The following is a 17,610-nucleotide window of genomic DNA, read 5'->3' as shown; positions in this document are numbered from 1 at the left end:
GGAGTACTAGTGGGCCCAAGAGGCCGAAGAGGTTATGGTATTTGGTAAATAATTAGGCCCAATAGCCCATTATTTTTGTCTAGTTAAGCCCATTGAATAAACCTTGTGAAATAATTTGTAGGCCCACAAACAGAAAACCAAACGAAATATGGAATCCCAGAGGAGACTGGGAGTGGTTTGGGAGTGAGGTGCTTAAAAAAAAAGCACTCATGAAAAAAAGTTGTAAGGGTTTTAGGTGTTTGGTAAACTGAAAAAAAAGGCTTATTTTGGAAGCTGCTGTGAGAATAAGCTGAAATCAAAGGAAAAAACTGAAGCTGCTATTTGTAGCTTTAGAAAACTGGTTTTTTTTCAAAGCACACGAAGCTATAGTGCTCTTTTAATGAAAAGACCCACTATCAGATTGCCCTTTTTCTTTTCCAAAAACACTTTTACAAAAAAGTTTACCAAACACTCTGCTGATTTATTTCACAACCGCTTAGGGCTGGTTTGGTATTGCTGTGCTTTGAAAAAAAGCTGTTGTGAGAATAAGCGGCTGTGAAATAAATCAGCAGAGTGTTTGGTAAACTTTTTTGTAAAAGTGGATTTGGAAAAAAAGCAATCTGATAGTGGGTCTTTCATTAAAGGAGCATTGTAGCTCCGTGTACTTTGAAAAAAAACCAGTTTTCCAAAGCTGCAAATAGCAGCTTCAGTTTTTTCCTTTGATTTCAGCTTATTCTCATAGCAGCTTCCAAAATAAGCCATTTTTTTCCAGTTTACCAAACACCTAAAACTCTCACAGCTTTTTATCATGGGTGCTTTTTTTTTAAGCACCTCACTTCCAAACCACCCCTTATTCTTGTATAACCGCTTATTCTCACGTCAAAGCACAGCAATACCAAAACAGCCTTATTCTTGTATAACCGCTTATTCTCACGTCAAAGCACAGCAATACCAAATCAGCCTTGAGACATATGGAGGCCGTCCGATTAAAAGAATTCCGATTGTTGAAATTTGATTTTACGGTTGAAATTATTATAATTTTAAATAAATTTATGTTTGTAATTGAATCAAATTTCATGAGCTAGATTCGGTTCCGAGACATACACGATACATCCATAAATTCCACGCAGAGACGAAGACCAGATTATCAAAAACGCGTAAAAGCGAGAAGAACCCCTTGGAGGCTGATCGATTTCTTGAGCTCCTCTCATCGGCGCCGGCGCTCTCGTATCGGTTTCCTTGTTAACCGATCTCGATTCCTCTTGCCGGTAAGGCCTTCCGATACCTGTGAATTTCTCGCGGGTTCCTACAGAAATGGAGGTTCTAGGGTTTCTGTTATTCGCCGATTTGCTATCTGATTGATGTTCTTTGATCTGCGTGTGTGTGTGTACATTTGTAATTGAATTTGTAGTGAATTGTATTATCTCTGTGTCTGTGCTGATTGAATTAGGGTTTGCAAGGGAAAAAGATTGAATTTTTTTGTTGTTTTGGGAATGGGGATTGTTTAGGGTTTGAAAAAAAAAAATTAATTTGATAAAGTTGAAAGTGATTTGGATTCAGGGTTTGGAATTTGTTGGGGGGTTTTTGTGTTTTGATTTCAATTGTTGAGTTTGATCACTGATTAAGGAGAGCTATGGTTGTTATTCATATGGCGACAGGGCAAGTCGATTGTTTGAGAAGAAGGGATTCTTATAATTACTCAAAAAGAGAATTTGAGTATTATAGGAATGGAGTTTCTCGTGGTGAAGTAGGTCATGGTCGCAGTGATGGTGTCAAACATAGGAATGGAGTCCATCAATCTTTCAATGTGCGCGATGCACAGGGATCTGGGCAGCTACCAAATGCCCCAGAGCCATTGCATAAGAATGGCAAAACCCGGAGGAGTGAAGATGCTGTTCAATCACCTCCTGAGAAGAAGAGGAAGTTTTCTCCTATTATATGGGACAAAGAAGAGAAGGAAGTGAGAGTCCCATCAAAAAATGGAGTTGTTCCTCTTATTCCTCTGCCCACTCCTCATCCAAATGTAGCAAGATTACCTGCTATTGCTAAGGTTGAGGATGTTGTTTCTGTTGGAGTTCTTTCCAAGTCTCCAGCTAGAATGGTGGAGTCTGTGGAAGTGGAGGTTTCCGAAATTTCTGATGTGTCTCGATTAGAGGCACCAGCTGATATCTGCGCCACTACATTTGCAGAAGGTCGGGGAAGATGAGCAGGCCCAAAAGAACAAGGAAGACAAGGAATTTTTCTATCAATGTGACATCTCATTGTCAAAATGGTCATCTGATGGTGATTCTCCAAGGGATATTTCTGATGACAGCTCGCCTGAAAGTGGGGAGATCCGAAGAGAAGGCTATGGGTTGAGTCGGGCTAGAATTTTTGGCTCTGACAAAGAAGACAGCTTTGAGAAGCCTGGCAGTGGAGATAGACTTCATGGAGACAAGTTATGTGATGATGCGCACATGGATGCTGATAATTATGCTGGGATTGTTGACTATAGCCAGTTGTACTCTGATTCAGAGGATGATTCTGATCTTCCTCAGATTGAAGAGCCTGCAATGCCTACACAAAAACCTATAAACATGCTTCAAGGTTGCAGAAGTGTGTTTGAGTATGAAAGGCTCAACCATATAAGTGAAGGCACTTATGGTGTTGTCTTTAGAGCCAGAGATAAAAAGACCGGAGAAATTGTAGCATTGAAGAAGATGAAGATGGATGTCGATAAGGGATGTGATGGTTTCCCCATGTCAGCTTTGAGAGAAATCAACATTCTTTTGTCGTTTAATCACCCTTCTATTGTCGGTGTTAAGGAAGTTGTTGTGGATGACTTTGATGGTGTTTATATGGTTATGGAGCATATGGACCATGACCTCAAGGGGCTAATGGAGTCAATGAAGCAGCCATTTAGTGTAGGCGAAGTTAAGTACTTGATGAAACAACTTTTGGAGGGTGTAGAGTCTCTTCATGATAATTGGATCCTTCACAGAGATCTGAAAACATCAAATATTCTTTTGAACATGGAGGGTGAGTTGAAAATATGTGACTTTGGGTTGTCACGACAATATGGGAGTCCACTGAAGCCATATACTCCTTTGGTTGTCACATTGTGGTACCGAGCTCCGGAAATTCTATTAGGTGCAAAACAGTACTCTACAGCAATTGATATGTGGTCAGTAGGTTGTATAATGGCTGAATTGTTGGCCAAGGCACCTCTCTTTAGTGGGAAAGATGAAATTGAGCAGCTGGACAAGATCTTCAAAACGCTCGGTACACCAGATGAAAAAAGTGGTTTATCCAAATTGCCAGGCTTCAAAGCTAATTTTGTTAAACAACCGTAAGTTTCTTTGTTCCTTTTTAATTTTAGTGAATACAAGGTCATTGCTTCCTTCTGATTTTTTGGATTACTTGTTTTCACCGTTTAGTACCATTCTAATAGTTTCTTAAACTCTTTCAGGTACAATCTTCTGCACAAGAAATTTCCTGCCGCATCTTTCACTGGATCATGCCCAGTGCTCTCTGAATCTGGGTTTGATTTGCTGAAGAGGCTCTTATCTTATAACCCTGCGGAGCGAATAACGGCGAAGGATGCCCTTAACCATAACTGGTTTCGCGAGTCCCCGGAACCGGGAAAGGATTTCAAGCCAATTACTCCCGATCAACATGTTCAAGACCGTGAGAAAATTTCACAGCAATAATCTTGGCCTGTTCTTTTTTCAGTTCTTTATATTTTGCTAACGTGACCATCAGGGAGCTGAAAAAGTACATCACAGACCTGTACTGTAGGTCCTTTAGGATAGCTGGAGCGAAGGAGTTGCAAGGGCTGTCAGTTGGCACTAATGGTTTATCCTGTTAAGAGCACCTTAATAGTGATGCAGTCTTCGTATATGAAGGTGTGGCATAATGTTATGAAGAAAAGAGAACTTTTTGTTTTTTCCACATTCTTGAACCTGTGTATATATGTTCATATTGGGACGATTTTTTATCAATATCTTGTTCATTATTTGAACGTAAGAACTTTTTGCTTTCACTTTATGCACGCTTAAACTTTGTTTGCAAGTGATTCTGGGCTTTAAAAGAATGGGAGGGTGCATTATTCGCATTTCACACTTGAAGACAGGAATTTCCGCAATCGTAAGTTATTTTACCACACACAAGGTCTTTTGAAGTGTGTCCAGTCTTTTATGTATTGCTGGTTCATGTATTGAGGTGTGTCAGGTCGCTCCCTCCAATTCTTTGCTTATGGTTATTCCATTTTAGGCCAGTGTGGATTCATACTTCATACGGCAAATACACGATTAATAATTTGTTGGAAATGTTTCCTTTTCTGTCAAGTTCATAGTAAATGCAAGTTCTATGCAGACCACTTCTAATACACACAATGAAAAAGAGAGTGCGCGCTATAAGTTGACAGTGCTGCTAGTCACTTGCTCTGTTATTCTCATTGTCTAAGTAGTGTTGTTTTGCTAGATGCTTGAGTTCTATTGATACATGCAGTGGTATTCAGTTCCTCTTCGGCTTTGATTGCTTCTACATTCTGTGGATGCTTTTTGGTAGAGGTTCTCTCTTGTAGAGCCAGGAGCTGCAATGTGGTTTTAAACTTATATTTTGTTTTTCTCTGTCCTGTTGTAATTCCTTTTCTTTCTTCTCCTTCATCTGCTTATTCCTTAATTTGTTTAATTTTAATTTTTGACATTTATCTTTCCATGTGCATTATTCGGTTAGGAATTAGCTTGCCATGGCAAATGGAGAATTTGCTTGCCTGCAGCTAGATCATTCAGCTGGTAAGCGTTTTTTATTTTTCCTTATCAATTTGTGAATATAGGGGCAGCAGTTATACCTTTCACCATGTGTAGTGTGCATAGGATATTTACGGTTTATATTTTACATCAATCTTATGCCGAATCAGTTGAGAATTGTGATGTTGTAGAGTTTCTGGTAATGGGTATTTTTATAATGTGGAGTGTTTGTCCTTGAACCTCCATCAATTGCGAACATATCTACTCAATTTGCAACTATTTGGTTCGAGAAATGTTCACTACATGCTGGTTGGATATCCCATTGTGTCCCCAGTGCAATTAGGTGAACATATAAAAATTTTAGCTCTGATTTTCTGAAATAGAGAGACTGCTGGTGACTCGAAGCATAATGAAAGATGTAGACTGATTAAAAAAAAAATGAAGAAAATAAAGATATGTGAATTAAGATGTTTACCGTGCTCTCCATGTGCCTTAATTTTCTGAAATCGTGTCGAGTTAAAAGGTATGCTGGTTGAATTGGTATTGTCACAATGTTGCATGGTATGAATTCATGTCATGTATATGCCCTATGAGCTCAATGTTGTGCTAGTAGTTGTCTGAAATTTACATGCCCGGTTCTCCTCATAGCCTGTGCTTTTTATTAGCAGCTAGATCAGAGCTTTCTGCCAAGCATCAAGAGGAAAAATTACGTAATGTTGCTTATGGTAATTGTGTTTGTCTTTTCAGTTTTTACTGTTTTAGAACACCGGAGATCCGGTTTTGTACTTCACGCTTTCGTTCTCTGTGAACTCCTTTTATGCAGGATGCGTTTATAACTTTTACCCTTGCCTATTTACAGTGACGGATATCTTCTATTCGTGCATTTGCCAAGTCCCAATAGGATTTTTGATAGCGAATCATATCAAAATTCCGTAATCCATCGTGTCCTTTCGCATCCGTCTCCTAGCATCTGGCAGTTTAGATGTTTCTAGCCGAATTATTTGTATTATTTGAATGATTTTTTGTTTTTTTTTCTGTATATTTCGGTGGTGGTTTGTAAATGTTATGCTTGACGAAACAGAATGTATGTAGGAGGGAAGTGTTTTATTACAAATTTGCAAGTGAATTGCAAGTGCATTCTGCCTCTAAAACGCAGCAGTAGTAATCTGAGATGCCCAAAAATGGCGAAATTTAAATGCAACTGCGTAAAAAACGCATTACAAGTGTAACATTAGAGGTGAAGTGCGATGGCCTCGAAAACACGGCAGAAATTATCAGAACGTTATCGTCTTCCCGAGCACGAACATAGCCAGTGTGACCTCAATGAAGCAGATGGTGGCAACGAGTCCCCGGTCAATCGTCCATCCATAGAGGGTAATTCCACTAGGGTTGGACTGCATGTAGGTCACTGAAAACAATAGTAAACTTTGTTACACTCCAAAACTAAAACACAATGGACGAGTTCAATAACTGTTTTGGTTTTAGTTTTAGTTTTTAGTTCTCTGCAAAACGAAAAGTTCGGAAAAACAAAATAGTTGCCAGACGGGCCCTTGTTTGGTTTCACGTATGCTTAATAATCAAACCATTTAATCAGGTTACAGAACATGAGGAAGTTGTAAGGGCATACCAAAAGATTGTCTTTTCTGATAGAGGGACATGTATGAGGCCAATTGTGTATTTGTAGGCGTTGGAACATAATCAACTGCCCCCAGATCACTTTTTGAGTAGCTTATCGGCAGTGAAACAGCATAAGAAATCTCCAAGTTCCCGGAACTGTTGGTGATTCCCAAGTTTCCGGAGCTATTATTGGTTCCTGGTTGAGACGCATCGTTGGAGCTGCAAGTGACCATAGCATGCCATCTGCTAGTCACCGATGCAAGCGCCTGAGCTCTGTGTGAAATCTTCGAAGCTGCATGCAGGCATATAACTAGCCCACCTACCTCAACAATGGAAGAGACCTGCAACAATCATAACCAAGTAACGTAGGTTAAGCGTGAGAACGTTCGAATTGTAAAATCTAGTCTCGTCCAATGTATTAGTCACATTGTTCTGAACTTACTACAAAATCGCCGCCATTGATGAGGTTGATGGTCCCGCTGTTTGATGTTGTCTGCAGTAGAGCCACAAACTGGCTTGCTGTCACAACTAAGAGCTGAAGAAAAAGATAGATTCGGAATCTGTGGCTGATCTTCGATAGGTAATGCGTTAGACGAATATGTTCGTCAATGTATGCAGAAACATCCAAGTCCCTTTCTAAAAGTTTTCCATAGTTCTCAAAGTGAATCATATGCAAATTGCAAACCAAGTTGAACAAAGCACTGCCTAATAGGAGAATGATGCTCGAATACGTCCACGACACGAGCACAGCAAGCAGTACGACAACAGATTTCCACCATGGATCGCGATGAAGAACGAGAACAATAGTGATTTCTCGAGCCGCCTTCAGAAGGAAGCAAGGTAACACCCACGCAGCCAGCAAGCGGTAGAATTTCTGAAGCAATATAAATCAGAATCTCATGCTATGTAAGCTACAACACGTAATTTCCTACTGAAGTAGTCATAGCAGATCAAGCAAGATAGCAAATTTGTTCTAAACTTCAGAATCTTAAAAAATATTTGGAAGCTAAAACTTCACCTAAATGCAGGTGATAATGTACACGTTAAATTTCAATTTTCCGGTTGTTTTCTCCCGTAATATTGGTGGAGCAATATTAGAAAATATGAAAATAACATAAGAATTTCAATAATAGTAATCATAAAGAAAATCACAAACATCAATTATTTATAAAATTAATACAAACAACTAGGGAGAAAATTAGAAATACTAACAAATTTGGAGAATGAGGCTTGTATAAATGCAATGTCCTAAAAACATAATTTCGTCCATATTCGTGTGTAGTTTGGTAGGCATCCGTCTGATAGGATTCAATAATCTATAATCCGAAGTCAAAGCACTTCAATCTTCGGACTCTGACGAATGTTATATATTCCGTACTCTCAAAACACGACTTGAAAGACAAACGAAGAATGAGATAAATGGAGTGGGGAAATCCTATTTCTTAAGAGTAATTAATTCTCTTATTTTCTACTTTATGAAGACAAATAAAAAACTTCTCTAGCAAATGAGATAAACAAGCCTCAATCTTCAAGTTTGTCAGTATTTTTAAATTTCTCTCTTATTTTTTATATTAATCTTATACATAAGTGATATTGTGAATTTCTTTATGATTATTATTATGAAATTCTTGTGTTATTTTCATATATTCTAATATTACTCTAACAATTATTTAGTGGAACACACACGAATATAATCTGTCACAAACTTTAAAAATATAACCGGTATAATAAGCCTTATAAATCACGGTTTAGTGACCTCAATTTTTGATTAAACGTTTGTAACCGGTTGATATTTTTAGCTACAAAAATTCACGAGCATAAAATAGATATGATTGAAAACAAAAAGTGGATTTGTGGGTGCTGTGAAACTCACGTTGATCCTTTGAATGTACTCATCACGAAACAGAAGCATAAGGCCATGATACCTATCCACAAACAAGAACTTCCTCACTCCATACTTTCTGATGTTGTGAGAAACACAACCCAAAGAAATGGCAGCCACCAGAGACACAGAAACCAGAATCTCAAGCTCAATCCTTTTGATCTCATACTTTTCGCAATCGGCGCAATCAATGATTTCGGCAAGCATGATAGGAACTGCAACACCCACAAGGAGAAATGCAAGCCAGGAGAGGATGAAGCTCCAGAAAGAGTATTGGCAGAAGCCAAAGAGTCTCAGAAATGTCTCAAATCTGTGGAGGGAGTGATCAAGTTTGGCATCTTCAGGTGGGTTTTGCTCTGATGTGTCTATCAGTGGGATTTGGATAGCCATAAATTGAAGGAAAAATTTAGCAAAAATGGTGGGTTTGAAGTGGATTTTTGTTCAAATGAGGAATTCCATGTGGGTTTATATGGATTTTTAATTGTGTGGATAACAGAGAAGTAAGCTATTCTTTAATTTTGGTTTAAGCAAGTAAACAAAGTTGGAGAATGTTCACATTGTATTTTTTCCTGTCTGATTTAGATTTTGTAACTGCAAGTCTCACAGAAAAAGTAGAAAAAACCAGACTGATAGAGTTGGCTTTTGAACTTTGGCTTTTGGCTTTTGGGTGTGCTGAGTTCCTTTTTTCAAAGGAAAAGAAAAAAGAGAATGTAGAGTATTTTTTTAGGGCACTTTACTGATTTGGTTGTTGGATATCAATTTTTTTAACAAGCATGTTTTCCATATTACGCAATCCAAGGGTCAAGGATCTCACTAAATTCTCTTTCTCTTACGTTTGGGACCTTCTAGTATGCTTCGGTTATCTTATACATCAGAATCTTTAGCCGTTAGATTCTTAATCAGAGATTCAATAATCAAGTTCTAACGGCCAAAAATGTCCGTTACAAGTTACAGTGGAACAAAGTAACATTTTAAAGAATTTTTTTATTGCATACATGAATAGTCATGTTGGTTAAATCAGTGAACTATCTTCTTACACTCAAATTTGAATATTTCACTTTCTAAGTTAGAATGTTAGTTTAGAATACAACTGTCTCAAGATAAAGGGAAAACCTGGTTTGTTAGTTAATAGTTTATAGCTTGAGAAGCTCTTCAAATTTATATAATCCAAGGTTCCAAGTGGGAACTGAAAACTCTAACCAAGAAAAATTAAGTTTGATGATGAACAAAAGCTAAAGACGAGAGCAGGTAGTCCAATATTCTAGTGGATACTGTGCTGAATTTTTACATATGCATGTTTTGAATTCAAAACTCTTTTTCTCTAAATTATTTTAATAATTCTGAACTCTTTTTGCTTCTCATAATAATGGTAATTAAAATAAAAAAAGCTAAAGACGAGAAAACCTTAAGTGTAGTCAGGACAATCGACTTGGATTGCATGATCCCATAACTACCAGTCAAAGTCAGCATTTCAAGGTCAAATTGATTGGTTCACCTTTCCAAAACCTCTTTTGGGAATAAAATTTTAAATAAAACGTCCAATTGAGTTTACTAACTGAAATACAAACGAACTTTGCTACGGAATATGGATGAGTCGCCTACGCGGGCGAATCAACAGACTACTCCTTCATAGTCAGAGAAGCAACGTATTATTATAATCAACTGACTTAACTTTGAATTGAGAATTAGCTGATTATTATGACAGTATCATATTTAAAAAAACAAACACACTATTATAACAAACTGATTTAACTTGTAACTCCGAATCAAGTCTTTACAACTTTGGTGGGTTGATTGGTGAGCCGGAAAATCAGGTATCAAACAATTTGGGTAGTTGAAACGTAAGTCATGAGCAAATTAATAGCAATGGCCCAAACTGTAACAACCCGTCTTGGTATTTACGGAACGAAGGGGTATTTTTGGTAATTTCATTTGGAGTGGGCTAGATATTTTGTTTGGGGTGCTTTTGGGCCTTAATTTGTGTGCCTTGTGGGGCCACTTGCTTTTGGTTGTCCCCCGGCCTAGTTGTAGAAAGTGAAGAACAATAGGGGGTAGGAAACATAAACCAGATAAAGAGAAATTGTTGGAATTCACACTTCATTCATTATCGTATGCTGATTATATAATACATTATCAACAAGAGTCCTATATGAGATTAGATTACATGAGAGAATATTCTAAGTATACAAGTAACAAACAAATAGTGTACGTGATCTAGGACTCTAGATTAACACCCCCACCCCCTGCAAACTCGGCGGCGGAGGACGAACGAGTTTGGATCGTAGCTGCTGGTGGTGCGACTTCAGCAACCCTTTAGTTAGCAAATCAGCGGGTTGATCCACATATGGTAGGTAACGGACTTGATGGCTGCCAACAACTACGCGTTTACAAATGAAGTGATAGTCGAGCTCAATATGCCGAGTATGTGCGTGAAAAACAGTGTTCGCCGCCATATAGGTGGCGCTTAAGTTGTCACAGTAAAGATATGCGAGGAAAACTGGAGTAATACCCAACTAATAAAATAAGTAGGATAACCACATGAGACAAAGCCCTATATTCAGATTCCGCACTTGACTTGGAAACTGTGGGTTGTTTCTTTAAACACCAAGAGATTAAATTGGTATCGTGGTAAACAAGATAACCTGTAGTGGAGCGTCGTGTGTTAACACAACCAGCCCAATCGGTGTCTGAGTAAGCCGAAATGCGAGAGTGTAGGGGCTGTGGTGTGAGGAATAAACCTTGGTTAATGGAGCCCTTAATGTATCGTAGAATGCATTTAACTGGAACCATGTGAGGAACCCGATAAGCGTTCATATATTGAGCGACACTGTTGACGGCAAAGGCGATGTCTGGCTGAGTGAGCGTAAGATACTATAAACAGCCAACGAGGCAGCGATATTCCGATAGTGAAGCTAACAGGTCACCAGTGTGGGCAGAGAGGTTGTGTTTAGCAACCATAGGAGTGGAGCTGGGCTTGCACTCTAGCATTTGAGCACCATGCAACAAGTCAGAAGCATATTTTGTTTGAGAAATGTGAAAGCCGTGATTTGTGCGATGCACCTGCAGGCCTAGGAAAAAGGTTAAAGGACCTAGGTCTTTGAGATCAAAAGCTTGGCCTAGGTGGAAGACAAACTGCTGCAAGATGTGGTGGTGGCTGCTGGTGAGAACGATGTCGTCAACATACAATATCAAGATGATAATGTGAGATTGATGGCAAAGTATGAATAAGGAATTATCTGCACGACTTTGGTGGAACCAATAACTCAGCAAGAATGAACTAAAACGGTGAAACCATGCTCGCGGAGCTTGTTTGAAACCGTAGAGTGCCTTGACTAAATGACACATGTGATGAGGATGTTGATCACAGGACTGAAAGTTTCACCATAATCGATGCCGGGTTGTTGGTGAAATCCCTTTGCTACCAAACGCGCTTTGTAGCAGTCAATGCTACCATCAGGCTTTCGTTTAATACAGAATACCCATTTGTATCCCACTTTATTTTGATGTGGAGATGGAGGAACAAGTATCCAGGTTTGATTCTTCATTAATGCATTAATTTCGTCAAACATAGCATCGCGCCTCTCCTGTTTACGATTAGCCTGAGAGAAACACGTAGGCTCATCAGTAGACAAAGAAATTTGTAATGCATAGGGTAAGGGATACCTAACACTGCCATCAGTCCATGTTTTTGGTCGTCGAGTGCCAGCTTTGGTTCTAGTGACCATAGGATGAGTGGGTTGTGCATGAGGAGTAGGACCTACGGGTTGAAATGAAGTGGGCCTGCGGGAGATGACAGGCTCCAAAGTAAATGTTGGCACACTGGTAGGTCGAGGAGGTGACGACACAAGAGCAGGAGATGAGGGTTCAAGAGGCGGGGCAGGCAATGAGCCTGCTACCGGGGACAACTGGCCTGGTGGTGCAGGTGCTGGGTGGCTATCAGCAATTGGAAAGAGGTCAAATTCAACAAAAGAAACAGGGGCTGAAGGCTTGACCTGTTGATACAGAAAAGTTGTCTCATAAAAAACAACATGACAAGAAATGTATACACGGCCCGTAGTGATATCAAGGCAGCTGTAGCCTTTATGGTTCAGTTCATTAATTTATTCTTAACATAAGGTCCAAGAAATGGAAAACAGGAACAACCAAAAGTGCGTAAGTGAGAATAGGATGGGGTTTGACCAAACAAAAGTGTATGAGGGGTAGACCAACGAAGTGTAGAAGTGGGAAGTAAGTTAATGAGATGAACGGCAGTGAGCGCTGCTTCCACCCATAATGTAAGTGGGACGTGTGCAGTGGCAAGCAAGGTACGCGTCATGTCGGCGATATGATGATGCTTGCGCTCAACCAAGCCATTCTGTTGTGGTGTATGAGGACAGGAAAGACGATGTTAAATACCAGAAAGACGACATAGTTTAGACATAGAATTATTAACATACTCAGCGCAGCCATCACTTTGAAGGAATTTGATGTGCATATTAAATATATTTTTAGTCATAGCCACAAAGGTTTGAAAATGATGAAAAAATTCAGATTTTTTTTCATTGGATAAATCCATGAGTAACGAGAATAATCATCGGTGAAAAGCACATAATACCTAAAGCCAGAAGTAGAATCAACTGTAGACATCCAAACATTGTATTAAATAAAACGGAACTGACACACGTTCATTATTTAAAGGAAAAGGAAGTTGAGTTGATTTACTTAACGCACAACTTTTACAAAAGGGAAATGAGATAAAACCGATGCAGACAGGTGACCAAGACACTGATGCCAAACAGTGGAGAGGGCAGTCAGCACGTGAGGTGACGGAATGGACAATGGATAAAACCCATCTTTACATGAGCCTTGAAAAAGTAGGGAACCAGAACATAAGTCATAGATACAGAAAAATTGAGGAAAGAAACATATAACAACATTGATATCGGCGGTAAATCGAGCCACATATAAGAGATTTTTCCGAAGAGATGGAACAAGAAAAACGTTTTTAAGTGTGAAGAGAAGAGAATTAAGAGATATAGGAATAGTACCAGTGGATGTTATGTTAAGATGGTTACCATTACCCAATTGAATTACCATTGTAATGTTGCGGATATTGGAGGGTGCTATGATCACTGGTAATGTGATGGGTGGCACCGCTGTCTGGGTACCACGTGGGGTCTGGGTACTACACAACTTGGGAGCCAGCAAAAGGTGGAAAAGAATCAGGCCCATGATAATGATGATGACACTATTGGGCTGAGTGTTGATTCGTTGAACAGTTTGGGCACCAAGGGCTAGGGCCCGAGCCTAATAAGCTCTATGAGTTCCACTGACCGCGTCCCATGCCACTCGGAGGGCCATTCCAGTTCGTTGGGCCATTCATATTTGGCCCATTCCAAGGGTGGATGGGTGCATTCCAGTTGCCACGATTTGGACGGTCGTTGCGACCATGTTTGTTGCTGCGATGTTGTCCTCCACGTCCTCATTTGTGACCTTGCCAGCCACCTTTGGTAGGTGGATGAGATTGATTTCTATGGGGATGGTTCTGGGGTTGTTGGTGGGTGGTGATGAGAACTGTGTGTGTAGTAGTTGAAGTGGATGAGCCATTAGGGTTCTGAAGATTAAAAGCAAGAATCCATGTGTGTAACTCAGTGAAGGATGACAAGGGTTTAAAGTTAATGACGGCAGTAAAGAGTATACAATAGGCAAGACCTAACCCCCGAAGCACCATGAGAACCAAGTCGTTATTAGAGATAGGCTGCCTAATATGAGCGAGTTCGTTAGCGAGATTCTTGGCATGTTGTAAGAACTCAGAGACAGAACGGGTGCCTTTATGAATATCCAGTAATTGGAAACGGAGGTTGGCTGCGTTGGCAACAGAGTTATGGGAGAAGTGTTCCTCCAGGCAGTCCCAAACGGCTTTGGCCGTGTCATGGCCAACCGTTAAGGCAAGAACAAGTTCAGAGAGAGTGGATGTGATATAACTTACGACAAGTTGATCGTGCTGATACCATGTGAGGTATGCAAGGTTGGGGACCACAGAGGATAGAGGGGCCTGTGTAACATTTGTAGAAGAACCATCAGAGTTGGTTATGGTGCGTGGAGAAGCAGGAGTGGTGGTGGTGATTGTATGCAGCGATGGGGGAAAAGTGCCATAAATGAATTTCCATAATCATGCCCAATGAGGAACAGACGAAGTTGACGCAGCCAGTTGAGATAATTTGTCCCCGTTAGTTTTAGAAATTGAGCAACATTTAGGCCAGGTAGGTGAGGGGAAGAAGCATCAGAGGTTAACATAGCAGAAGGTGAGGATCGGTTAGGAAGCAATAAAGCTAGAAATGGATGATACCATGTAGAAAGTGAAGAACAATAGGGTAGGAAACATAAACCAGATCAAGAGAAATTGTTGGAATTCACACTTCATTCACTATCGTATGCTAATTATATAATACATTATCAACAAGAGTCCTATATGAGATTAAATTACATGAGAGAATATTCTAAGTATACAAGTAACAAACGAATAGTGTAAGTGATCTAGGACTCTAGATTAACACTAGTCTCACTCTTCACCTCTCATTCTCTCACTCTCTCACTCTCTCAGCCTTTCACTTTCTCACTCTCAGATCTCTCTAAGCTCACTCTCCCTTTCCTCTTTTCTATCGACTCACACCCGCACCCACACACTTAATGGAGCACCCCGGCAACAACAGCACCACCCAACTCCATTGATTGGGCCCTTTCTCCATTTCCCTGGTCTTTATGAAGCTCGGTGAATCCCAGAAACCCATGAAGCCTCCGACGAACCCCGGTGACTATCGAGCTAAGTTCGGCCACCTCCGGCCCTTTCATGGCGAATTAAAGGTACTAAATCTCTCCCTCTCGTCTCTACCTTCGTTTTGGTAATTAGATCGTAGGTTAGGGTGACCAAAGTCGACCAGAGCTCGAGAGGCTCTGGCCTGCTTCCCTGACGAGAAAATGGTCGGCTAGACCCAAACCCACAAGCCCGGGCCCTTTAACCCAGAGCTTTGGGCCGAACCTTCGAACCCAACCCATTTGTGAAACCCCAAACCTTTTGAGACCCAGACCTTTGGGGTCGTGTAGAATTGGGCCTTCGGGCCGTTACATCTGAGCCCAAAACCTTTTGGACCCCAAGCCTACGGGCCTTGCATAGGCCGTTACATTTGAGCCCAAACCCATTGAAACCCAAACCCAAAACCCTTTGGACCCCAGGCTTACAGGCCTTGCGTAGCTTGGGCTTTCGTGCCAAGCAACCAAAGCCCAAGCCCAGGCCCAAACCCAGTCTAAACCCTCAGCCCAACAGCGCATGAGCCTGAGTGTGGAGCACACGCGCCACTATCCACGGCGGTGCGTGGGGGTACCCGAGGTCCCCCTTTATGTTTTTCGACGTCCTGAATTTGTTTATGATGTATGTTTTCCAAAATTCAATCGTTTAAGTATAGTTTTATTAATTGGACCCTTTATGTGCTTAGGTGCTTTTATTAGCAGCGATTCCGTCATTCATATTTCGTACGGCTCTTCGACGATGGAGTATCTGTAAGTGGACCCCTTCTACAAAGCATGTTTTAATAGTAGAAATGCAAACATGAAAAACATGATTTAATGATTACGTTTTATGAAACGTTTTATAAGTAAATTGAATTTACATTATATGATTATCATGCTTTACTGAGAATATTTTGGAATACCATATTTTATAGAACTTATGTTCTTTGTAGTATATATGATGGATGACAATATACTATTTATGAACATGTTTTTACACACTCTTTGTAGTATATATGATGGATGACTATATACTACGAAGTGGTTTTGAGATATATGTATTTATGTTGGAAAGACTATGTTCAATGATTTTTGTGCTTATCTAGTGGTCACTGTTCTGCCTACGGGCGATGATACTTATATAGCCTTCGGGCGGGTGTGTGTAGGGCACTGTTATGTGCATTTGGGTGATGCTGATACCACTAGTTAGCACATTATCTACGAGATATGTTTTATGAAATGTTTTATGGCATGCTAGGGTTTTTGGCAAATCTACCACCTATTATACTATTAGTTTTCATAAAACTTGGGGGTTAGTATGTTGAATAACTGTTTCAGTATTATTTATATATATCAACTTGGTCCACTCATGTTTGTTTTGTGCCCCCTCAGGACTTAGATTCGAGACGTACAATCCCAGCGTTAAGGCACTTCTGCATCGGCATCTTTGAGTCCTCTCGGTGTAGGACCCATTCTTTTATTCGTTCAATTTTATGTTCTTCTCTTTAGTGTTCAAGTTAGATTGTATGCTCTAAACATGTTCCTCTTTTGCATAATCATTGTATTTTAATTCATAACTTTTATTTATATTCGTTGTTCTCATGCATCCTAGGCTTCGTCACCTTTAGGTGTCGGCCAACACGTGTCTACCCTAGTATTCGGGGAATATCAGGATCAGACGTGTCACAAACGACAAATCATGTAGTATGAAGTCTACAAGACTAGCAAACCCTAGTGCATGGGTTGAAACCATTCCGTCAGAAGCTGCCAAATCACTTGGACCAGATAATAACAGTGGGTCACATCTTTTTTGCTTGACATCCTTTCTCAAGCTTTTTATTTTAGCACAATTGGATCTACTCTATACCTTAGTGTTCGGAGTTTAAAGATAAAAAATATGGGCCTTTGATTTGTGTGGAAAGAAATCAAAGTCGTTGGTTTGTATGAGGTGGACTAGCGCAATGAGTTAATGAGAACCGTCGAATTCAATTTATGTGGTCAAGATTTTTTTATCCCAAAGCTCCGGCCACTAAGGTCCGGAATGGATCCAATTCCTATTTTAACGTAATTTATGTCCACTAAAACTCAAACTCGATCTCATCTTAATATAAACTCCGAAACTTAATTTGTCTCACATAACCCCTCCGTCTTCCTGTACCTCCTACCGTTCAACCCTAAACTAATTCGTCAAAATTTCTAACGTGACATTGTGTTCAGATGAGAGGTATGACATTGTATTTTGATCAACTTTGATGTGTAGGAATTTTCGGAAACTGTAATCTTGTTCTTTGAACTGTAGAAAGAGTATCTCAGCGAATTCTCAGCTATTTTTTTACGTCCATGCGGTCGTCAATTCCACATTCTCTCTAGTTTTCAGGTGGCTTTTTATGCATTAAGATTTGCAGAAAGCAGCAGATCGAGAGCTTGGAGTAATCTACTTGCAAAGAGATTGTGGATTGAACGGAATCTAGATTCTCCATGATATACAGATTCAGACCAAAAACTGTATGAAAGTTCGTATACTTATTAGCAGACATAAGTTCCTCGGAGTCACACTACCGTGAGTCTTGATTCCAGAAAAAAATACATGGAGCACAACCTAAAACCGAAAAGTGAAACTATCTGACTTTGAAATCG

At 39.9% G+C, this 17,610-nt stretch overlaps 2 protein-coding genes across 9 annotated transcripts; one reads left to right on the top strand and one right to left on the bottom strand.

The window, feature by feature from the left end:
- The first annotated feature begins 985 nt into the window (after positions 1–985).
- On the top strand, positions 986–5,846 carry LOC103455026 (cyclin-dependent kinase G-2). 8 transcript variants are annotated; one of them, XR_011575320.1, is made up of 7 exons: positions 1,049–1,247; positions 1,638–3,307; positions 3,428–3,863; positions 4,031–4,104; positions 4,696–4,754; positions 5,378–5,434; positions 5,569–5,846. XR_011575320.1 is itself a non-coding variant. In XM_070811932.1 (3 exons), exons 2-3 carry the CDS (start codon positions 2,436–2,438, stop codon positions 3,666–3,668), a joined length of 1,113 nt encoding a protein of 370 aa, XP_070668033.1. In that variant the 5' UTR covers positions 1,026–1,247; positions 1,638–2,435; the 3' UTR covers positions 3,669–5,846. The 8 variants fall into 8 exon arrangements, 1 of the variants encoding a protein (XP_070668033.1); XR_011575321.1 differs by having other exon boundaries at positions 5,375–5,434; XR_011575319.1 differs by lacking the exon at positions 4,031–4,104.
- Positions 5,795–8,987, bottom strand: LOC103415176 (uncharacterized). The gene is made up of 4 exons (XM_008353526.4): positions 8,200–8,987; positions 6,769–7,200; positions 6,337–6,667; positions 5,795–6,117 (listed from the first exon to the last, which is right to left on the bottom strand). The coding sequence occupies exons 1-4, from the start codon at positions 8,596–8,598 to the stop codon at positions 5,984–5,986; spliced, it is 1,296 nt and encodes a 431-aa protein (XP_008351748.3). The 5' UTR covers positions 8,599–8,987; the 3' UTR covers positions 5,795–5,983.
- Between the last annotated feature and the right edge of the window lie 8,623 nt (positions 8,988–17,610).

The sequence above is a fragment of the Malus domestica genome, chromosome 14 (genome assembly GCF_042453785.1).
Source record: "Malus domestica chromosome 14, GDT2T_hap1".
Lineage (NCBI taxonomy): Eukaryota > Viridiplantae > Streptophyta > Magnoliopsida > Rosales > Rosaceae > Malus > Malus domestica.
Note: the sequence above shows the minus strand (reverse complement) of the source record. Positions and strands in the feature narration are given on the sequence as shown.